This window comes from Bacillus rossius, chromosome 3, assembly GCF_032445375.1.
Source record: "Bacillus rossius redtenbacheri isolate Brsri chromosome 3, Brsri_v3, whole genome shotgun sequence".
Taxonomy (NCBI): Eukaryota; Metazoa; Arthropoda; class Insecta; order Phasmatodea; family Bacillidae; genus Bacillus; species Bacillus rossius.
The window spans coordinates 62996253-63021236 of record NC_086332.1 but is presented as its reverse complement, the minus strand read 5'-3'; the positions used below and the strand labels follow the sequence as shown (position 1 = coordinate 63021236).

The following is a 24984-nucleotide window of genomic DNA, read 5'->3' as shown; positions in this document are numbered from 1 at the left end:
TTGTGTTCTTCGTCTGCAAGTGATTCAGTTAACAATACTATCTCTATACTCGTTGGTGTGATAAGTTCAGCAACAACCAAACGTTTCGTTGTCATAATATAACAAATAATATGAGTGATCATGACAATCACTTCTCCATCGTTTACTTTTGACAGAAACTGCTCACTATCTTCCGTCTCTGCAGTGAAACAACCTGAACGAAACGTGACAGTCTGTAACGGTCGTTCGTTCAATATAAATTTTAGTTTAGCTCTGTACGAAAAGTGTGTTTTTCCAATATTTCTGTCACATGCACTGCGTGGCAGGCCTCAGCCAACGATACTGTCACTGGATCTTGGAAAGAAGATGTTGGCAAAAATTATTGAAATCCTTTTTCCTAATTAATCTATTTAACGTGCAAGACAAACTCACTGTCTGTTGATCATGTATTTTCAACATGTAATATTTTATTTAAATTATTTGCATGAAATAGGCATAATTGTGAAATAACCACTTACCCTTTGTTATATTTTATAGACTGATAATCATGCAAATTTATGATAAATGTACTCAAAGCAATATTGAATTAGAAGCCATATATTAACACAGATTATGAAATAATTTTTGAAGATATGAAATATTTCCATGCATGATAGTAGAACTATCTAATCACGTCGCTTTACTCCCACCGCGTGTGATAAGCAGTAAGCAAGCACCTGTGATGAAATACAACCGAGCTGCAGCCATGACACGAAGCGCGAAAACTAGCGACGAGGATAACAAAGCTGCAGGTACAACAAACATATTTTATATCGCGAATTCAAAATGGCGTTGGGTGGGTGATTTCGAAAACACCCACACGCCAACCGCGTTCGAAGTTGTCAATGTAGGTGTCGTGTGCGCACCAAATGTGTGTGTGCATTCGCTGTTTTTAAATACAGACTATGTTGAGAAAAACTGTGAGTTCAGGTGTTATAGACATGTAATATTTTAGAACACGTGTTTTTGCCAAATAATTATTTACTTCAAAGTTAATTGCAAGCATTTGCGGTCATATTGTCTTGTAAGTTATCTGGGCATACGAGCACCGAATATGTCTGCTGGACTGAAGCACGAAACGTCGGCAAAAGTGAACCACTGTGATGCGGGTGAACCTGAATGGGTTACTGTAAAAGATACCCGAGTGACAGTTAGGAAGTTGCGAGGAAAATTCGAAATACTGATTTCTGATCAAAGTGTTTGCTTCGTTGGGTGTGTTGACTTGTGAAATTGAAATGTCAACACAAAAATATAATTTCTATTATTCTAACAGTTTACTTGGACATCAGTATTTATTTTTCTCACAACTACCTAAATGACTCTCAGGCACATTTTAATTTTTTTATACACATAACCAATTAAACTATTTATTTTCCTACCGCATCCAGTGTACTGTATGCTGATTGGAAGCTTGGCTTGTGTAAGCCATTACCAAATCACAGGAGCAAAACAATTTTTTTCAATTCACGTGACTCACAGCGAGGATGACAGTACCTGTTTCCCCTCCTATACCCTTATGAAGCCCAGTAAAAAAAAATGCATTCACCGCACTCTACAAAACATTACGACACAATCCAGCATGTAAGGTTAAAAAAAACTATATATAAAATATAATTAAATGCTGCTTAAAAGAAAACATAAATGAACGTCAACACTACTCGTTCAAACTATCCAGTGAGAGAAAACAAAGGGGAAAGAGAAATAGACGGATCACTAAAATAACGAAAATAAACAAATTACTAATTTCGTCCTGGTGCGTCGAGATATACGCCGTTAATTCAGGAGACAAGATCATGTCGGTGCGTGATGGCTATTTGAAGTAGTTGGCCATGCATGCATTACCACAGACATACTAAAAGAAGTGTAGTGTTTGTAGCCTATCGTGAAAAATGTTTAAAGGACTGTATTTTAGAGACGTGCCTGTTTAACGACGGGAATTCTAATCCATAGTATCTTATCAGTCATCATAAGGCGTGGTCAAGTATGCCGTCTCCTGACAACTCCCAACTCCACACTTATTGCATGAAGTCGGCAAGTAACTCTAGGAGAAGGTTGGCCACACTGAGATCTTAAGAGTCACGCCTAACCGCTATCGCGAGTACGTGGGAGTCTCGAGTGAAGTAGCGGAGAGGATTGCAACAAGGTCGACTCTCACGATGTCGCCTCTGTGACGCGTGAGATGGCTCTCCATCTCACTCGATAACTTTTGGAACCAATGTGGGAAAAAAAGTTTTAATCGCACATTTTCATCGCAACGGTGGCGTAAAATAAATACCTTTTCGGCACAGCCTACAGACGCAAGGTAGATTTCAAAATACTTATTTCTTTTGGAACGCACAGGAAACATCTAGAAACAACTGAAACAATTGAGAACTTAACGTGCATAAAATACAATATGTTCTCCAATAATCCCAAAGTGATCCATTAAACATTTTCTCATATTCCACAAGGAGCAAATGTTTCAAATGTTTTTAATTCAATGTATTGATCAACACAAAGAATTTCATACTACATATGAACTGTGCATTGTACTATAGTAGTTATGAACTCATTTGTTTTGACTTTCAAACACTATATTTCATCCCTTACCATTGGAGTAGCTGTGTTAATAAAGTTGGGGAGGGACAAATAATGATTTTGATGTCATGCAAACCCATTCCCCTCCTACTAAGACGGGGGGTCCGGGGGTCCTCCACTGGAAAATTTTGATTTTAAAAGTGCAAAATAGCGCTTTTTGAGCAGTTTTTGTATCTAACCACTGGATACATCGATGTTAAAATTATTATTGTTTCCTTAAGATAAAATTTGATGAGTGAAGAATTTATAAATAAAGTTGGGCAGAAGGCAGGGAGGGCACAAGCTCTCTTTGTTTTTACTCGAATGGAATTAAATAGTATTATTTTACAATCATAATGATATTTTTATAAATTATTTTCTACAACTAATTCATTTACGATATTTTCAATTTAAATTAAAAAAACATGTAGGCTTGGAAACATTAAAAAAAAAATTGTTTATAATTCATAAACTTTGCCTTCTTGTTCACATAATAGGCTACATCTTATGTCACGACTACTTTGACTGATTAGCATACACATTTAAAATCTCCAGCACACGTCACTATTCGATACCTTAAATAACACTCCACATTTTTTGTATTAAAGTCTTTCTGCTGTACTAGTGCCCGACTGCCTGTAGCTCGTTATCATTTACCAAACACATGTCCCCATCTCTCATTCTTACTTATAAATTGAGACGCGATGACGTTTAAATCAAGTACGTCCAGCTCATGTTGATGAGCATGTAGTACAGCTACATGGTTAAGTCTTACCTGTGTCATAGTTGATCTGAAAAATTAAATTTAATGGTAATTACTTTCAGACACATGAAAGTACAAAAACAATATTTATTAAAGCCAAAATTTTTTTTTAAGGTTTCACTAAAATTCAAACATACCTACCTGAAATAAGTGTTAAGCCTTCGTAGAGAGCTGAAACTTCTTTCAGCTGAACAAGAAGAGCTGGGTACAACAGGCAGCAATCTCAAAACCACTTCTATATTTGAAAACAGCTGCCTAACTTCTAGCACAGAGTTCAATAGTATTTTTGATACATCCTTAACAGATTTTGGCTTATGCCTCTTCAAAAATAGTTCAACTTCAGTCTTCAGTAACTGAGAATTCATTTCTGGATAACTTGCTAGCTCGTCACAATTTTCTCCCTTGAGCAAACAGTCTTCCAGCTTCTGCATTTTCTTTATGCCTTCTTGGTTGAATCTGGAATGCAGCCCACTAACAGCAGAATCGACCATCATGAAGAACTCTCTGTGGAAATATTGATCAACGGTTGTTGCTTCAAAAGCATCTGCTGGCCCAGTGAAACGTTTCGGTGGTTTCCTTTGTCTTGGTAACTACAACTCTTTCAAGTTTTGCTCTGTAGTAAAACTGTTTACCTCAGTAAGTACGTATATTTTGAAATTCCACTTCAGATCTCATTTTGTTGATTGAGTCTTCTATCAGAGTAACTGCTTCCATCATTCCACTAACAGTCTGTTGTGGACCCTGTAATGGCTTGTTGAGTACTTCTAATTTCTCAATTACATGTTTGGCCATTACAAGTCCCAATACAGTTGATGTTGATTATAATTGTTCTAACAAACCATGAGCATGACTGTTTTTCTCCGCATCCAACTGCTCTAGTGTTTCTAGAAGCAAACTATAGTTTTGCAAAATTTTGTCGAGCTGACTTCCTCGGTGAACCCACCTCGTAGGAGAGAGAGGTTTTATACTTGTGATATTCGTTACTGGAGAGCTATATTTCAATTCCATTATTTTTTTAAGCTCATGTCTAACATTGAGTGATTGACTAAAAAGAACACCAATATCGTGAGCCAATTACAAAGCATTTCTAATAACAACTCAAGTATCACAAGCGTCCTAAAGTACAAGATTTACAGAATGTGCCCCACAATGAATAAATGGTGCAAGTGGTTGTCGTTCTTTTACTAAAGCCTGTACGCCTTTCTTGTGGCCACTCATGTTTGAAGCGCCGTCATATGCTTGTCCTCTCAAATGTGATGTAGAAAGCTGTAGCTGTATCATTAAATCAAATATTATATTCGATATCGCCTTTCCAATTGTGCTATCTGCATCATACAGGCCAACGAAAAGTTCTGTTGGGTTAAGGTTTTCATCCACGTACTTTAAACAGATACTGATTTGCTCCTTACCTGAAATAGCACGAGTCCCATCTCATACAACAGAAAACATAACTGGATTTTGTGAATGGATGGAAGTGACTAGCTTTTTTACCAGCTAATTTGACAGCATCATCAGTATTTCATTTTGAATATCTGGACTGCACCAATCCTTTTTTCTTTGCAGCCATGTCCTAAGTTCTGGACAATCTTCAGCTCGCAATTCAATCAGTTGTTGAAAATTACCGCCATCATGTTGATGTCCTCTAAATGCCAGTCCTTGCCGAGCAAGAAACTTCACAGTGCTCAAAATTTTAACAAAACACTTATATGCGCATTCCTATTCTGTTGACAAACTTGTTTTCAACTGCGCATTTATAGGTGACAGTGTCTCATTTGTTTGTCTGTAGTTTAGTACGGCTTGCAAATGAGAATTAGAAGATTCGTGAATCTTGAATTTTTCCAGCGCCTTTTACCAGTTTATAAATCCTTTGGTAGTGAAAGCAGGATCGCATCGTTTTGCTAGAATTTTGTCTGGACAGTTATGAATGTAACGACGGCAATAGAAACACGTCACACCATTAACTCCTGCAACAGAATGTAACCATTTATGTTCGGTATACCATTTAGTTTGTAAAGAAAGAGTATTGTTCTTAAGATTTTGCACAGGGAAAACTGTTCTATCGTTGGGTTGATTTGGTTTCAAATCCTCAAATTGTGAAATAACTTCTTTTGCTGCAACTATTTCTTCGGGGTTGATTTCTGGTAAGAAGGTAGTTAGTTGTGTGTGCATCTGTTTTTGGCGTATTGTATGAAGTCTCCACCTGCAATTATAATTTTTTATCAGCTGGCAATATTCATATAAGAAAATACAACTTTAAATTCCCCATGGGAATGGGATCGTTGTTAACATTTTAACACGGATACTGGCCAAGTTTTCGTTAAAGGGAATGGAAAGGTTAGATGTCATGCTGATGACTGGAATAAACAGTTAAGGATAAAATCTGAACTTATCGTTATAATTCTATGGGGGTTCTTTTGCAAAGTAGATATTTTAACAACGGACCTCGATTTATACTGACCAGATTGATACTATTGATTACTTTCAGTCAAAAATTTAAACCACTTTAAGTAAGGGCCTGACAATAAAATCAATTAAAAATAAAGGAATCTTTTGCGTTTCATATAAAACCGTTTCATAATTATCAATGTAATAATAGTCACAGTTCTCTAAGAACTAAATAAAAAATCACAAACCTTGGCAATAGATGTTTTTAATTTTAAAACATTTTTAATTATGATGTCCATTATTTTTAAAACAATTTATTAATAAAGCGTGGCTGTTATTGTATTGGCAGCCTAATTATGAAAACAAAAAGTTTTCTAATACTGAGTTTGTGATTTCTAGATCATGTGGTTTAAGTTTTTTGCTCGAAAACAAAGCAACTTACTCTGTATAAATTGAGACGTTATTAAAATATCTGTCTGCAAAAATAGCCCCATCCTATTTTATGCTTGATTGTTTATTCCATTCGGTCGCATGACATTTTTAGTTTTTACCTTACCACTCCCTTAACACATTAACATACTCCAATAGGCCTGCTCACGGTTTTTTTTACTTCGCGGGTACTTCAAAAATTCATACAATAGCCTATACTTAGCTACTCAGTCATCCAAAAATCCAGATTCAGAAAATCCTAATTTGGAGTCTTTGGAAACGGAGATTTAAATTAAGTACTGTATTTATGTTACAATGTGCAACTTAGGTTTGGTTTCACATAACTTTGTTTCGTTATCATTTTGAAGCATTGGCGAAAAAAAAAATTAGTCAAAACATTCAACGTAAATATTTAAAATATTCATAGAACAGTTCTGTGTTGCCTTAATTCTTACAGCTTTCAGAAAATGTATCTCTTTCTCCAAGTCCAAGTAAGTTACCATACATAGATGTAAACTATGTGTGTGTCACACTGCCAAGGGCGCCCATATGATAGTTTGTGGGGGGGAAGACCATATGATAGTTTGAAGTTGCAGCCTCAAAAATTGCCAAAAAGTGCTAAGAATTACTCAACATCTTCCAAAAATTCTCAAAACCACCTTAACATTTTCCTTTTCCTGAAAGCTATGGGAAGTGGGGGGGCACGGCCCTCCCCAGCCCATGGGTATGGGCACCCTTGCACACTGCCAGTACACTGCAACTGCTCTCAATTATCGTTTAAACTGCGAGCTGTTGCTACCCTGTCCTCTGTCCACATCTCAATTTCCGCCTGATCTAACTGTTAATAATCATCCCGTACATTGTAAGTTAATTGCTCTTGAAATTGGTTAAAATGGTAGAATGAATACCGTTTCTTAAATGTTATGCTAACAATGTGGGCGGGCCTCTATAGCTCAGTCAGTAAGGGCCCGGTCTGCAGTGGAAGGGATCCCCTTTCAAATCCGGGTTCGGGCATTGATGTTGTGTTTTATTTTCTTTATTTTGTGTTTTATTTTTTATTTTCTCCTCATTTCACCCATATCGGCTCTTAAGACCTCCTTTTTAAAGGGCCGTTAAACACTCTTCACTCACTTAATAACAATGTAAAGATTTAATCAGGATACAATTTTCTGCAGTTACTAAGGTCACAGGGGTGACTTGGACTTGATGAGAGGCGAAAGCTCTAAGCGCTCGGCCACCGCGGCACACAACATTTTTGTTTTGTAATTTTGTATGTAATTGTTACGCTTGCGGTTTCTATGTTAGTTTCCTTACTCATTTTTGAACACAGGCACCTGTGGCATTGCTGTCACAATTCATTGTTATACTATCCATCCTGTTAATGAGCGACACTATTTTTCTTATGACAACTATTTATATTAAGTACTTAAGTGGAGAGATCCCTTTTGAAGGAGTGTATCTGGGTGAAAAAAAAAGTGAGAGGGTGTTTGAAATGAGGTGAGCGGTGTGCCGCGCCGAAAATAAAAGGCAGGGTAAAGGGAAAACAGAAAATCCCTGAGAATACCAGCATTCCGAAGCATCATCCCGGCATAATTTCCACATCCGAAATTCGGGTGACTCCACTGAGAAAAGAACCAGGTGACTTATAATAACTGCATTTTTAAGAAAAGGGCAACTTTTTATTTACATAAACACTTGTTCTATGTTTAGTAGAATTTTTTATGTATACATAGCCGTTAAATAGGTTATTAAATTTGTGTTGACTTTCTAAAAAGAAACATTTTTATTTCAATGTTTACAAATCCTTAAGTTAACCTTTTAACTTTGTTATCTCTTTAATGTTTAAGGATAAGATACTACCAGCAAGGGACAGAAACTTAACACTACAAACTATAAAATTACATTTAAGAGTTCAGTGTTAAATGTAATGGTTTAATGGTAATTCAAAACCACCTCCTGCCCTGCCCCCCCCCCCCAACCCCAATCACACACTTTTTCTTGCCACTTGACTACAAAGAGAATAATTAATAATCAATTTTATAATATGTTGTACCGCCAGAATTTTTCTCATGATAGATTGTTACTCACTTCAGTTCCACTTATTACTGGTTCACTTCCGTTCAATGAAATTTCAGCATGAGCATCTTCACACTGTATTTTGGCTATTGAAAAATATGCTAAAATAGTTTTTTTTGTCTTTTCATTGTAGATAAAATGAAATGCTAATGCACACGTAAGTAGTTTGACTCTACATTTACAACTCTCTGGTCTACTGCTCAACACATGTTTCTACACCACTACTCCTGACACCCAACACAACAAAATAGCGAAATACTTAAGGTTATTCAAGGAATTTGCAAGTACACTCACAGACGATATGTATAGGTGTATGATACACGAGGAGGGAGGGAGCTAAGCTGCCTAATGACAGCAGACATTAGGTCTGGTTGCAAAGTGGAAGGGGCGTAATCCTGCAGGTATACTCTATTTCAAATAACATCGGTACGTTTTGTCAGTTTAAAGTAAATTCACTTTACTATTTGTTTTTGAATGTTATAATTTCGATGCTGGACATATTTCTTGCACGTGAACCTTTGATACATGGTCCCCGATTCACTTAAAATTGCTTAGATTATTGATTTATTCAAATAGCATAACAGTAATGCGGAATAATATTATAAAATAAAAATATCACGGTCTAGAAAGTTGGGGGGGGGGGGGGCGACAGTCCCCTCCACCCAAAAATTTCAGGGGGACACGTCCCCCCTGTCCCCCCCGGTTCCTACGCCCTTGTCCCTTACACTAATAAGGGGTCGAACGGATTTGTCTTGGACCAAGTTCATGATAATTTTGAGAAGGTTTTCAATAAGTTTGAATGAATTTGACAGTATGCGTATTAAGTGCGTTTTGAACTTTTTTTTAAATTTATTTTAAAACTTTTTTAACCCCTGGAAAAATTAGTTAATTTTATCATAAATTTTAAAAACTAAAATTTTTATATAATCGGTATAATGTTTAAAACTAATCATTTTAATGGATTTGGCGATGTGTCTACTAAGGGAGTTATGATATTGTTGTCCTTCAACTACTGTTTCTTCCACTCCTTGGTTGGTCGTATAAAATATTTATTTTGCCAAAAGTTTTGGTATTAATCTAACGAGCTACAATAACTACCTACGGATGCGATATTTGTCATATTAAGAAAGTCATAGTGCTTTTTCTGTTTTTCTAAACACATCTTCCCCATTTCTAATCCTTAGGTCGGATTTTGCCCATTAATGAAACTTTACCAAGAATTTCCATTACTTTATTTTATGTGTCGGTTTTGAAGTGAATTTTAAAAAATGACGGCAGTTATCATGTCTATTAATATGTTATATATTTTGAGTTGGCAATGGAAGCATTGAATTCAAAATATATTTGTTGTTTAAAGAAGCTGTATTTAATTATTTATAAGTTGAACAGCCTTTTGTTACACACGCTTTTATTTTACGCTTCCTTATTGGATGTAAGTCAAGCATTTCCTAAATGAAATGGAGTTGAATCCTCTTTGTCTCACAATCCATGCTGGTTATTGTAGTTTTCTTACCATCGCTTTTTACATGAGTTTTCCGGGAAATGTATGTAACTCTCTTGAATTATATGTTTCGTAGAAAATTTTCTTACCAGTTATACAGCTAATAATTTATAATAGAGGTAAACTTTCAAGCACGTATTAATTATTATGATTACTTTTATGCCTGTTTTCAAGTTCGAAAATAACGTTTAGTAGACTCTGGTGATAACCTTCCAAACCTAGCAACAAATGCAAGAAAGATACTCGGAGTGTGAGATCGAGCTGATTTTCGGAGAATCTCGTACTTAGTTGATGGCTATGTAATGTAAGGAACATCACTGTCGAGTTTCAAGTTTGAAGGACATTTATTTGGACAACGGGAAATTTTCATCTTTAATGCCCCTGATAAATTTTAACGGACGAAGATTGTATCAACAATGTAATAGCCGTTTCCATGGAGTCTAAGAAAGGATCAACAATGAAACATTCGTTGCCACGAGAGTTTATGACCAATTATGGGAATTTTTATCTGTAATCCCCACCCCTCCTTAGGAGATGAATTTCCAAAAATAATGAAACACGTGTTATTGTATTTCTTTTGAAGAATATATTTATAAAATTTCATCATCATAATTTAAAACAGTATATTCTTAATTCAAAGTTTGCTACCCCTTTTCACCTCCTTAGGGATGGGATTTTAAAAAATCATCCCTTCTTCGTGCACCACTATGGTATTCGAGGTATATTTCCTCCAAAATTTCAAATATTTAGGTCCATCGGTTTAGGCTGTGCGTTGTCTGTCAGTCAGTGCTAGATATTTATTAAGTATGCATTTTACTAGCTGTGGTACCCGGCGTTGCCTGGATTGAACACAGGGTGAAGGCGAACTTTTCGAAATCAGATGTAGTTGGTAATTGTCTTCTTAATTTGAATGTCAAGTGTGCAAAAAAATTTATATCACTTTCAGATCCTAACAGAAGTTGTTCTGCCAGTGTATAGTTCTTTACCTGTATATATCTAAAAATTGGTGGTCTGTATGTAATATAGACTTTATAAAGCACTATAAAAAAAAGCTGAAAAATAAGAGATTACTAATATTGAAAAGATTCAATTATCTAGCTAATGCTCGGCACGCATTGCAATGCCTCATTCAGTTTGGTTTTGTAATATGTTTGAAGTAGTTACACATATACAAATCATCTATACATCTCTCTAAATATATATTTATCTCTATCTACATCTATATACATCTATGTATCTCTCTGTCTCTCTTTAACTCTTCTTATCTACATATATACATAAATATCTCGCACTATCTCTCTCTCATATATTTATCTTTATCTAACCCATTTTATTCTTTATACCTCGCTCTATCTCAACTTTCTCTCTACCTCTATCTCACTCTATATATATATTACTCTATATCTGTCTCTCGTAAATATTTAAATAAATTGTGTCATACGTGCGTACTTATACAACAAAAGCAAACGAAGAGACGCTATATAATATGAAATAAACACATTTTTTAAAACGATTCGTGCCCAACTATTGCAAAATTGCTATACCATCTCAGAAACCTTCACGGGGAAGCGCATAACAACTCATCAAAATTTCATCCCAATCGGATGAATGGTACCTATAAGGAACGCATACGGCACAAACAAACGAAAATTAAAGACATGACAAACGCATCAAACGATGATGCGTTTAAAATTCAAGGCAACTCTATCTATTGACGAAGTTAAGAACAAAACTGTTATTAGCGCGGTTATTTTGCTAGCCGCTGCGAGCTAAGCGGGCTGGTCTCACCAAGGAGAAAAATATGAATTTTCCAGACCTTACTATGTGTATGATCGTGTGGCAGACATATAGAAATGACACTCACTCACTATTTGTATGTCTATGACCTATGATTTTTTTCTGTTATAAATGAAATTATCACTTTTTCACTCCCTTAGGGATGGAATTTCATATTGCATCAAGTATTGCATCAAGTATCTAAATAAACAACAAAAAAAAATATATTTATTTGTTCTAAGGAGAAGGTGCCAGGCCAACATATAAGAATTACACACAATCAATGTACTCTGGAAAAACGTATTAGAAAGTAAATAGCCTATGTATTAAGAAATAAAAAGTATTTACACTTTTTCAAAAACGATAGCACATTTGCAATTCAAGGCAATGCTATCTATTGATGAATTTAAGAACTAAATTATTAGTATCTCCTTTATTTATATAGCCGCCGTGAGCTACACTAAGCGGACGTGTTCTTACCAAGGAGAAGAATATGAAGTTGCCAGACCGACATAGAGAAATGACGCACATTAACTATTTGTATATCTATGACCTATTATTTTGTTATAAAAATGAATTTATCACTTTTTAACAACATTAGGAGTGGAATTTCATATTTATATGTGGCCTATGTGTTAATCTAGGTTATAAATTATCTGTGTGCCAAATTTCATTCAAATCCGCTGAGTAGTTTTTGCTTTAAAGAGTAACAAACATCCATCCATCCAAACTTTCACGTTTTGCACGTTTATAATATTAGTGGGATACACTTATCATACTTTATTTGTACAACGTTATCTTAAGCATTCTAAAATTCTTAGAACTAATGAAACTTCACTGGCTCGTCTTCTTTATTTCATGATATCTTTACCGGCGGAACATGCACAGTTCCGCCGAGCTGCTGGGCTGCAGGAGGCAGGCGGCGGATCCCCGCCAGGTACTCGTTCGCCGCCGTGCTGATGCTGGGCTCCTTCCTCAACATCATGCTGAGGACCTCGCTGCCCATGGCAGTCACGGCCATGGCGCGGAGGAACGCCACCGGGCCTCGGCTGACCTCGGGCGACTCCGCGGTAAGGGAACACGCAGACGGAGACGGACCCGCAACCAGTACCTCGGCAGTGCTGAGCTCTTCCGTTTACGTTCCTCTCTGCGACCAATCGAAGCCGAGTACTTGGCTGTGGTGGTAGCCATTTTTTTTATGTTCTTTATGTTCCAGTACAACAATATTTATCGTTTTTTTTTTTGTTATTTATGATAATTCTACCCAAAAAAAAATATTTTTAAAATTTAATTAATGTTTCGTAACCATAAAATGCAATGTCATTGGTTGCCATTTGTTACTGTTGCGTGCATTGTGGAAGCATCAGATGCTATAGTGAAATGTCCCGGAAGACCCGTATCCATTTCCGTGCCACTGTAGAAGAGCCTAACAGATGACTGCTACGATTGTCTCGTAGGGTGTCAAGTATTCGCACGGTAATGGGGGAGGTGTAAGAACTGAGAGATGCTGCGTTGGTTTGTTTGTATGCATAACAGGTTTTTACCGCTTAAGTTGTGAATAAACGCCAATGAAATTGCAGAGAAAACTATTTGTAACAGGAGTCACCATTAACTTAAGGTATTAAAAGAAATAATATACAATGCTTTTACGAAGCCAATTTAGACAATTGAACGGTATAAAAATTTTACGGTACAAATAAGTTGAAACCAAAATGTCGTGTTTCGATTCCAATTTTTCCCTGTTTTATAGAGAGGCTTAAGTTGAAGATAGTCTCCAGTGCGCTTCGAACCACTCGGTGGTCGACTTGACCCGGGATCTCGGGATCCAAGCCGACACAGTCGCAACACGAGCTCGACGCCCTGGTGACGTGGACCACTTGCCACGTGATGGCGAACGTAATAATGTACTCACTGTCCGAGACAAGGATGAATACACACATTTGTAAATAGGCGCGGGAGCAAATGTCTGTGTGAAATTCGCATTTATATGAAGGTTGTTTTTATGTCCACACAACCACACACATCATTAACCTAATTGGTATTTCATGTGCATCTGTTATCCTGGCTGAACATTTTTTTTAACAAAAAATTATTAAATATAGCTTCTTTGACATCGGGATCATTACAGATGGTGGAGGGTTATGAGAAAGAGCACTAACGGAATTCGTGAGTTGGGGTAACGGGAGTACGCTGAGAGTACCCAACGACTTGTGGCAACGTTCGCCTCGTTTCCACTAGCCCCCAAATTAATGTGAGGGAGTCTATCAGTACTTTCCAGAGATGTGTAACTTCTAGCCTCGGTAACGAGCAAATTAATGTTGCAAATACGAAACTCTAACACGAAATTTACGAAGAATTCTTAAAATAAATGTGAGCATGATAAATATGTACGCAAATTATGTTTTCAACTACATTTTTTCATTCGAATCACACGTAGTTTTCGCACCCGCCACTAGAATTCGTTACTGAAGCAGTTACGTCAACATTCGATTTCCAGAGCAATATTTTAAAATTATATAATGAAACGGCTCCGAAAAAAAATAAAAGGTTTTGAAAAAATACTGAACGCCGACTTTGGGCTTGATTTTAACAAGGAATTGTATTAAAATACTGCCTATCTTGTTAAATTTAACTAAACTGTTAGTATTTTAAAATTCCTCTTTGTTTCTATGTAGTTTGGTTCGCCCCATCCGTCACAGATGGCAGCACCGTGGTAACATTTCCGTTCCATGCGACTTACGTCCCATTCACGAAATTACTCCTACCAATTACCGTAGGCCTATACCGGGAGCTAAGATGTTACACATAAAATGTCCGGCGTTGATCTGGTGATCTGGTCGGAAAATACGCAATAAACACAATGGTTAATCTTCAAAGAAACTTCCACCTTATCATTAGCTGTGATTGTTCCTCTCAGTTGCGGCGGGGGAGGCACGGCGACGAGTATGGTCAGATCACTCGCTTGCTTGGCGAGTGCGAACCTGTGTCAATACCCGGGCCGGGTCAAGTCATGAGTTTACATCCGGTGGGGCTTCTTCCCCGTGGTGCTCTCGTCACGGATCGTTTAGTCTGTGTCTTGTAGCTCGTCTCACATTTGACAGTTCTCAAAAGTAGTACCAACGGTAATTATTTGCACAATCACAACTCACAACAGTGTTTTTTTTAATTTTTTTATCATGTTTTTGTTTTATTTAATTATTTATAAATTAAAAAAAAAGCACTAAGCCAGTATACAATTGCCATTTGTCATTACAAAGCAAAATGAATAAAATATCAGTTCAACCATTAAGGTTCAAACCATGTGGACACCTCTAGAGAGACGTGAGCGAGTGTGTGGGGTGGTGGGCAGCAGGCGGCGGGCGAGTTCGACTGGGACGAGGTGGCGCAGAGCTACGTGCTGACGGCCAGCTCGTACGGCATGCTGGTCACGTGCGTGGCGGGCGCGCGCCTCGCCGAGCTGTGGAGCCGCCGCCTGGCCACGGCCGCCTGCACGCTGGTCTCCGGCGCCTGCTTCCTGCTGCTGCCGCTCGCCGCCGCCTGGGGCCTCGCCGCCGCCGTCGCCTCGCAGGTCGTGGCAGGCCTCTTCGCGGTGAGCGCCCGCGGGCTGCCCTGGGAGGGGCGGATGACCGCAGAGTTTTGGGTCGTATGGGATACCTGGCAGTTGAATGACACATTCGGAATTTAAGAAGTAAAAAAGAAAACCGCTTTAACGGCTTATTTAACAGTAGATAGATATAGTATGTTCTGGGGCAGGGGGTGAGGGGACGAGATACGGGGGGATCCGTGGTGGCCATCTTGGAATACGTCACTTCCGGCGGCCAATTTGGATTTGAATTTGAACTTTGACCCCGGCGGCCATATTAGATTCTGCCATTTTGTTTTCTAACACATTCCACCGAATTATGAAGTCACGTCCACCATCTTGAAAATCCTCAAATATTAACTTAGAAAATCGGGGAAAAAATTTATAAAAAAAATATTAATAAAATTTTAATTTAAAAACTTGATGACTTGGTCATCGAATTCTTCACTCCTGTGCGTTGCACTTTTCGTTACGATGTCATCATCATCAAACCTCCCCACTCCTACCCATTGCAATTTTCGTTACTTCATCATCTTAAATATTAATTTACTATCAAAATAAAAAAATATACCATTATAGTATGCTGGTAGCAGCCACCTTGTTTAGTGGAGACGGTCAATTAGATTTCATCTGATAGATGTCGTCATCGGGTGTAGGTTTCTAAAGTATTTTGTGTATGTAAGGTCGAGTTTATATTTCCTACCAGTGTTGTTATGGCCCTAATACACCAAAAAATTCACAAATTCACAAAATCCACAAAATCCACAGTCATTTAATTGCTGTGACCACCATTTTTCTAAAAAAAATAATTTATAGGTTTTAATTAAAGTATATGTCATCAACACTATCGTTGTGGATGCGAAGGTTTATATAATGACAATTTTATAACTCCATCTTAGTGGACCAGAAATGTTTCAGAGTCCTCACAAGTCCGTGTTTGGGTGCTCGTGTTTTAAAGCTGCATGGAAGCAGAAATTATAATGTTTGCGTATAATTTAACTCTTTTTAATATGATTAACTTGAGGAATAAAGATTCTATATTGAAAATAATAAGCAGTATGGAGGTATAATCATATTTATTGAAATAAGCTCGGACGCTACAAACACAAACTTCTCAAGAAAAGAAAAATACATACACATCAAACAAAACTATACAGCAAAAACTGAAACCATATAGCAAAAATGGAAACTATACAGCATAAACGGAAACTAACCACAAAAACGGAAACTATACAACAAAAATTGAAACTATACAGCATAAATGGAAACTATACAGCTTAAACGGAGACTAAACAACAAAAACGGAAACTATACAACAAAAACAGAAACTATACAACAAAATGGAAACTATAAATAAAAAATGGAAACTATACAACAAAAACGGAAACTATACTTTAAAAACGGAAACTATACATCAAAAAACGGAAACTACAACAAAGTCTCAGCTTTGAGTATGCTATGGCTATAGTAAAAATACTTAATAACTTATTCTTCCATCAAATTTAATTACTTACTACTTCATAGTCGTCACAGGAACCCGAAATTTCTCAGAGTCCTAACCCACCTCTTCTAAGTAGGAACATGTTTGCGTACACGTGTTTAAAGAGCTGCACCGAAACAGACATTTTAATGTTTGCTTATATATTTACAATTCTCTGTTATAAGCAGGAGCATGTTTGCGTACACGTGTTTAAGAGATGCATGGAAGCAGATATTTTAAATGTTTGGGTATATATCCACCCCCTAAAATTTTTAATGAAAGAAAAAACACACGCAGCTTTAATCGTTCACTAGAATATTATGCTACAAACAAAAATTCCGATTCACATTCGTACAGTATTAAATGTTCCCCTATCTTCACGAGAGAGAAAATCCAACACATAACATTTTACGTTTCAACTTAATGTCTGATCGCTATATATATGCTATGTATATTATGCAGTTACAACACTCACCTCAGCCATTACCTACTGTCGCTACGAGATGCACTTCATATCAAATGAAAATAGTATTTTTTTAAGTCGTGGCAAGAAGTCGAAGTAAATAAAATATTAAAAAAATATTTAACACTATTTAATAAAAAAACGCATACTCCTTCACACCATCTTCTCCCCCTTGTTAACACAATACCATTCAGAGGGCGTTACCGGACCCCTTCACAACACCCCGCTCCACAGTACTTTCCATACTAGCCATCAATTACTCTGTCCACACAACTATACAAGCATCACACAGCTCCAAAGTCGATAACCATATTAAAAATAGTGAAATTATATGCAAAAATTATAATTTCTTCTTCAATGCAGCTTTAAAACACGAGTACTCAAACACGGACTTGTGAGGACTCTGAAACATTTCTGTTCCCCTGAGATGGAGTAATAAAACTATCATTATTTAAACCATCGCATCCACAACGAAAGTATTGATGACATATATATTTATATAAAACCTATAAATTTTTACCGTATGTCTTAGAAAAAATGTTGGTCACAGCAATTAAATGACTGTAGATTTTGTGGATTTTGTGAGTTTGTGAATTTTTTGGTCTCTTAGTGTCATAACATAACTGGTAGAAAATATAAACCCAACCTTACATACACAAAATACTTTAGAAACCTACATCCGATGACGACATCCGTCAGATGAAATCAAGATGACCGTCTCCACTAAACAAGGTGGCTGCTTCCAGCATACTATAATGTCATAATTTATTATTTTGATAATAAATTTATTTTCAAGATAACGAAGTAACGTAAATTGCAATGGGTAGGAGTGGGGAGCTTGATGATGCTGGCTGTGTAACAAAAAGTGCAATGCACAGGGGTGAGGAGCTCGATGACCAAGTCATCAAGTTTTTAAATAAAAATGTATTAAATATTTTTTTATAAATTTTTTTCCGATTTTCTAAGTTAATATTTGAGGATTTTCAAGATGTTGGACATGACTTCATAATTCGGTGGAATGTTTTATAAAACAAAATGGCAGAATCCAAAATGTCCGCCGTAAGTGACGTAATCCAAGATGGCCGCCGCCGCGGATCCTTCGGATCCCATCCCCTCTACCCCTGCCCCAGAACATAACTTACTATACCTACATATCTACTTTTAACGTATTTCGACGCCTTGAAAATGCTTTTTTTAAAATTAGACAGTAAGATATCACTTAAAAAAATTGTAGTATTATACATTTTTATAAAAAAATCGCACTTACTTAAAAGGTCAGGTGCGGTCTGGAATAGATTAATTTTTTTTCCGTATGAGGTTTTTTTGTTTTTGTTAAAGCGTGAGGGGGAAATCGCCTTCATAGCCTCTCCCATACGATCGCAACGGCTGTTTAGGCACATGTATTTTTCACAAAATGATATGATCGCTCGCTAGACTGCAATAATATTCTCTAGCGAATGCTTCCTTGTGATTGGCGACCGTCTGCAAGAGAAGCCATTGCCCTGTTTCTGCCGGGTCGTTCAGGACGGATTTTGCTTCCGCACTGGATGGCTAAAATTGGCGTGCTGAGAGTGTACATTTACCTTAAATAAACACACACAGTGCTATAAAGCTTCAACCCACAGCCGGTCTGAAAATCCTTGTACGAAATGTGCATGGCCCTAGCCATTCTTCCTAAGTAATTGTGAATTTAAAGGACAGGCAGTAAGTAGACCTTAATGACTGTTGGTCGAATATCTTTTCTGTTTGAATGACTTTCTGTCTAGAATAAATGCTTGTCTACAGCCTGTCGGTAACATGACCATCGGTATATTGTCGCGTCCCCTATCTAAAAATGACTCTATTGGTGAAAACAGGTTAAACGGGTTAGCCATGACAAGCATTCGTCGTCATTATTTTTTTTCGCAAATGAAGAGCAAGGAGATATAGTAAGAATATTTGTAACTAATCGTCACAAACTATTGTTTAAAAACCTTTTTTTAATAACTCAGGTTCTTCCTTCTGTTACTGTTTAATATTGTATGGCGTCATGAACCCCCTGCTCCCATAAAATAGGTTGAATTTTTATAAATGCCACCCCCCTCCCCCACACTTTTCCGTTTTAACGGGATAAGCCCTTGGGTGTCGTTAAATATGACTTGATTGTGTTTTTCATTACACGGTTATTTATACGAAGAGGCTAGAAGCAATGTGAATTTTATTATTATAACGGGATCCGAAACAATTGGGCTCAAACTGAAGAATATAATTTTCTTGAATAATTAACAGTCTTTCGTTTGCATATGACAGTTAAAAATACATAATTACTTTTAAAAATGGCTAACTAGCAAATTGCTTCTTTATTAAATAAATTGACGCATCAACAGAAAACGTTTCTGGGGTTTTCATTTCATTTACAGAAAACTATTCCATTCAAAAAGTCACTTTCGTTCCCAAGTGTGTAAAGTTTTTTTTAAACGTTTCAGCATGGCTTTGCAAAAATATTAACACAAAAAATCATTGTTTAGAATGGAAAAATTAAAGCCAAACGAACCTCTTGTAAAATTTGGTCCGAAAAATCAAATTGCTTTGTGTGTATGTTTGTGGCGGTACTGGGTCTAACCACTGTGGTTTATCTGGAATGAGATTGTTTCCAATTTCTTTAGATAAAATTCACATAGTTAATAATTTTACTTCGAGTGCTTATTGTCACTAATTGATGCAACACGCTGACTTTCATTGTCAGGTGCAAGGCCTGGATTTTTTTTCTGTACTCGCATTATCTGACTTTAGATACAGTTTTACTACAATTATTATTAAGATAACTGAAGAGTTCTTTTAAACTTCTCTAAAACACATACGTTAATTTTCGGTATACTACGAGCATTGTGTAAGTTACATGATTAAATGAATGTTGATATTATACAATCGCAATAAAATAAAAATAAAGAAGGCTATAAAAATAAACTAGAAAATAAGCGTAATATAAAAAAAACTTCAAATTATTATCGTTTTTGGCATTTGTAAGAATCACTGGTAGAGCTATCAACCTCATATAATAAACTAGCTGCAGTACCCAGCGTTGCACGGGCTGAACACAGGGTGAAGGGGAACTGTTTAGAGATCAGATGTAGTTAGTAATTGTCTTCTTAATTTGAATGTCAAGTGGGCAAATTAATTTATATCACTTTCAGATCCCGACAGACGTTGTTCTGCCAGTTTATAGTTATTTCCCTGGTCTGTGTGTAATCTAGACTCTATAAAGCAATATATAGAAAAAACTGAAAAATAAGGGATTACTAATATTGAAAAGATTCCATTATCTAGCTAATGCTCGGCATGCATTGCAATGCCTCATTCAGTTTTGTTTTGTAATATGTTTGAAGTAGTTACACATATACAAATAATCTATCCATGTCTCTAAATATATATTTATCTCTATCTACATCTATAGTCCTATATATCTATGTATCTCTCTATCTGTATTTATCTCTTTATATCTACATATATACCTCACACTATCTCTATGTATTCTATATGAGGGTACTGATTGCTTCGTTGTTAATATCACACGGGTGTTTTTACTTGTATGGGAAAATTAAGAATGATAAGGCATCTAGTGCGTGGCAACAATGTTAATAGGCAATAGGAAATAAACTTCTAGCACCTGCGGCATTGTCAACACACACTTCGTACGTGTACTGCATGTTGTATCTAACCCCCTCCAACGCATTTGATTCTAAATTGGACTTTTAGTAAGGATCCCTAATGTTATTGATAATATAATATAGCCTATAGCCTTCCTCGATAAATGTACTATCCAACACTGAAAGAATTTTTCAAATCGGACCAGTGGTTCCTGAGATTAGCGCGTTCAAACAAACAAACAAACTCTTCAGCTTTATAATATTAGTATAGATATAGTGGGATATGTACATCTACCTTCTTCCCTTTGATAAGGAATATACTAAAACAAAGTATCTTAATTTTGTTTGAAATTTAATAGGTACTCATCCAAGTATTAAAAAATGACATTTTTAGACTTTGTTATCCATAAAATTATATTTAAGCTTCAAAATTGCTAAGGAAAGTATTTAGACATGGTACTTTATTTACTCCGATTAAAATGCTACAAGAGTTCCTAGCGTTGAGCTTAAAAACTTGTACTCATTGTCCAAATACTTAAACCAACCACCTCCAAAAATAGTCGTTTTTACTTTTAGCCCAGATATTAACTAAAAATTTGGTTGTATGACTAAAGAATTTTTTTTTAGTATCCTTTTAATAGATTATAATAATCCATGTTTTGATTATAACTAAAACAGTTTGTAACATTAAAATCCCTTAACAATGATTGCGTGGTTTAATACAAAAAAAGGCCAATGTATGTTGAAGAGTTGTAGTTATAGGAACACAACACTAAGCTCTAAACATTGGAATGAAGTTTTTACACAAGTGAGAAATCAACTTCTCGTCCGGGAATCCAACCCGAGACCTTTGGTCCACCAGCCAAGGCCACTGGACCAAATGGTCCAACGACGAGACAGTGTCTACTATAACAATGGAGGCCAGAAGTTGTGGAGTTGGTGGGTGCAATTTTTACCGTGTTAATAGGAGAAGTAAGAATTAGAACGACCTCCATCGCACTTTTTCAGAGAAAAATAATCGTTAAGATTATAACGAAGTTTAACACTTTTAATTGTCAATTTGTTAAAATCTTTGTTTACAATAATTATTTCATTATGATGAAATTTTTACAGTTCTTCCTAGCAAGATCCTTTTGAGCTATTAAAGAAAACTTCTAGCATCAGCCTTTATCAGCAACAGTTTCTTTTTGCTAACCAATTGTAAACCAAAGTGACATCACTCGACCGACAAGAAAGATTTTGGTATTATATCGGTATGATGTCATCATGATATAATTTATCCTTACATCATTTTTTTTTTAGTCCCTACAGATGTCAAGTGGTATGTCAAAATTACGTAAAAATTTTTACTTAGCTATGACTTACCAGTGATGTCTTGTAGTCTTGTTGTCTGGCTCAAATGTTGTCTTGTAGCCTGGCTACAAATGTAGCAGTACATCATCGCTACAAATTTAGCTGTGTCGCATGGCTACAAATGTAGCTGTGTTGCCTGATTACACATGTAGCAGTGTAGCCTGGATACAAATACAGCCGTGTAGCCTGGCTAAAAATGTAGCCTTATCACCTGGCTACAAATGTAGCCATGTAGCATGGCTACAAATGTAGCAGTGTAGCCTGGTTAAAAATGTAGCCTTGTAGCCTGGTTACAAACGTAGTAATGTAGTCTGGTTACAAATGAGGCCGTGAAGCCTGGCTACAAATGTAACGGCTGTGTTGTTTTCCAGGGACCTCTTCTTCCTGTGCAGATGGCCATGACCGCTTCGTGGTTTCCGCCCCAGGAGAGACAGCAGCTTGGAGGCATTACATTTTCTGGTGAGGAAGAAAAATAAATGAAGATACCTAAATCATAGGCTCAACCAGTGGCGAATCCAGAAGCTCAAGATGTTTATTCTAATTTCCCCCGCTCCTTCTCCAAGAAAATTAATCTTAACCGGTGTAATTTGGGGGGGGGGGGGGAAGCGGGCAAAGGTACCCTCTTCCCCTTTCCCATCCTGACCTGGATCTGCTACTGGGCCTCATGCACTGCGGTGGCATACAAGCAGCTCACAAAGAAAATTGTGAACGCTAATTTATATTTCAATAGGTACTGGAAGAAAACATTGGACAGTATAGAAATCGAAAAAGCTTTTGACGAATAATGCCTGCGTAAAATAATTGAGGGGGATAAACATTGCAATGGTTGTTAGGGATGTTTTTGTTTTTGTACAGCTAAATTAATTTTTTGGCGTTCCTTCCGTTCTGTGCTACCCATTATTGTGCAGATAGCTGATATGCTCGAAGCAATGATGAAATAAAATCGGCGATGAATCGACATACTGACAAAATATACATACCTATATATGCCTTACTTTGATACCTGGCGCAAAGAAAGTTAGTAGGCGTTAGCCTACAGTTTAATGCGATATTGGCTGTTTCACTGATGTTATGCCTATTATGACTTGGCAAAAATACCCCATGATGGTTTCTAGTCGACTCCTGCTTACAAAGGGGAATCCTGAGTATCTCTACCAACCAAAAAAAAAAAGTGTTTACGTTCATTAAGTGGTTGATACAATGGAAAAATTTGATTTATTACATTTTTTGGACTTACGCAATTGCAGTTTTGCATGGTTTCTCTTGAAAAAAATCAAGAATCCTATGTCAGTCATTTTCGACTGCAAGAGGATGCTGTCATCATATAAGTTTAAGTTTTACCTGCTAGAGTGCAGTATCATCAGACCATCGCGATATCCGCCATTTTGTTGGAAATCTTGGCCACCATTATGAAAATCCGTACCTAATTATTTAACGAGAAATTTGAAAAAATTCATAATTCATAAAAAAATACAGATTAAAATAATGATTGATTCAGTCGCCTTGGTTCGATCCTTGACTGATGCAAAAATAAAGATAATTGAATTAAAAATACCATAAAAGTGACACGTTCGAGATAAAAAACAAAATTACAAATAAAAAATTATTAAATAATTTCTACTCTACTACAGGAACACTTGCGAAAGTAAGCAGTCTAATGAACATTTAGTTCTGCATTGGCTTAAACTGACTAATTCTCAGCTCCAATCTTTTTACTGACGACAGAGACCAACTATATCATTTACTGACATAGTTTTCCTCTTCCCGACAGAGTATCTCAATACTGTGTTTAACAGACTGATTAAAATCGTCAGAACGTTTAATGAGGGTATTCATAGTCTTGAAAGCACACTTCTTCTCTTGGTCCTTTAATAGATACTGTTTACCATATACACAGTCCAGCCACAAGTAGTATTTTAAAAAGCCGTACATTGCTACTTCATCAGTAAGTTTATTGATAAAGTTCTGCTTGATATCGTCAAAAAAGTACAAATGACTTTCGACTCACTAAGAGCATTTAGATAATAGTAGTCTTTCAAAATTTCACCAAATGTAGATTTCGCTAAATGGAATCCATTATAATTTACCTGTAATCCACCGAGCACAGTCTTGGGTTTAGTTTTATGTCCAGGCGTCATCACAATCTGTTGCTGCCCATCTACTTGTGTGCTTGTACGCCTATGAGTCTCCAAACTAAACAGAGGAGTCGAAAGGTTCTCTAGTATTTGTTTCACAGTAGGCCCATGGACTTCACCTTTACAGTTTTTCGGTGTCGTCTCAAAATGTCAATACGAGTAAACCATCACAGCGAAACTTCATACGAGAAGGATTCTTCATACATTTACTCCTTCCATGTCTTCGTGCATCATGGACAAACACAAACGACATATCACAGTAGTTGCAAGGATAACTAGTCAATGAAGACGTACATTTCAGGCTCGAACCGGATGCTGATATTACTGCCGTAATCAAAAGCGCGTCGATGCATCGCTGTCGCACAACAGAACCTTTGCATGTCCCAGAGTGTATTTTCAACTTATCATTTATTGTAAATTGCTTGCGACACCTTTTACAGCTAAACATTTTGCGATAAAGATTATTAGTTCATTCTCTCTTCTTGTGTCGACAAACATTAAAGTTGCTCTAGAAAATCTTGTTACAGTAACGACATCGATGCTTGGAAGATGCCGATGCACATTCAGTGGTCATCGTTAATGCTAGTGGTACTGCAGCCATTGTAGACTCCTTCGCTGACGAAACGTCATTCATCGAGGTTTCCTCTGCAGACAGCAAAGTCTCTTCTGCTGGTAGAATCACGCATGTTAAAGTCTCTTCTAGTGTTGTCGGTGAAGATGATACACATTCCATCGAGAACTGCGTGGTCGCTGTCGAGATCTTCGCTGTCAATGGTACGACTTCCATCAAAGATCTTCGTGGTTGTCGTCGACTATTCCAACGGAATCTGCGTTGCCGTC

At 36.7% G+C, this 24984-nt stretch overlaps 1 protein-coding gene across 2 annotated transcripts in view; it reads left to right on the top strand.

Moving 5' to 3' along the window:
* Window positions 1-688: 688 nt before the first annotated feature.
* The window catches only part of LOC134531450 (sialin-like), a 37868-nt gene continuing 13572 nt past the window's right edge, over window positions 689-24984 (top strand). The window contains exons 1-4 of one of the 2 annotated variants that reach the window (XM_063367153.1): window positions 689-770; window positions 12393-12574; window positions 14857-15093; window positions 22381-22468. In XM_063367153.1, coding sequence (XP_063223223.1) covers window positions 701-770; window positions 12393-12574; window positions 14857-15093; window positions 22381-22468 — 577 coding nt within the window. In that variant the 5' untranslated portion in view covers window positions 689-700. Of the gene's footprint in view, window positions 771-12392; window positions 12575-14853; window positions 15094-22380; window positions 22469-24984 lie in introns of both variants that reach the window. The other variant, XM_063367152.1, reaches the window with a different exon arrangement.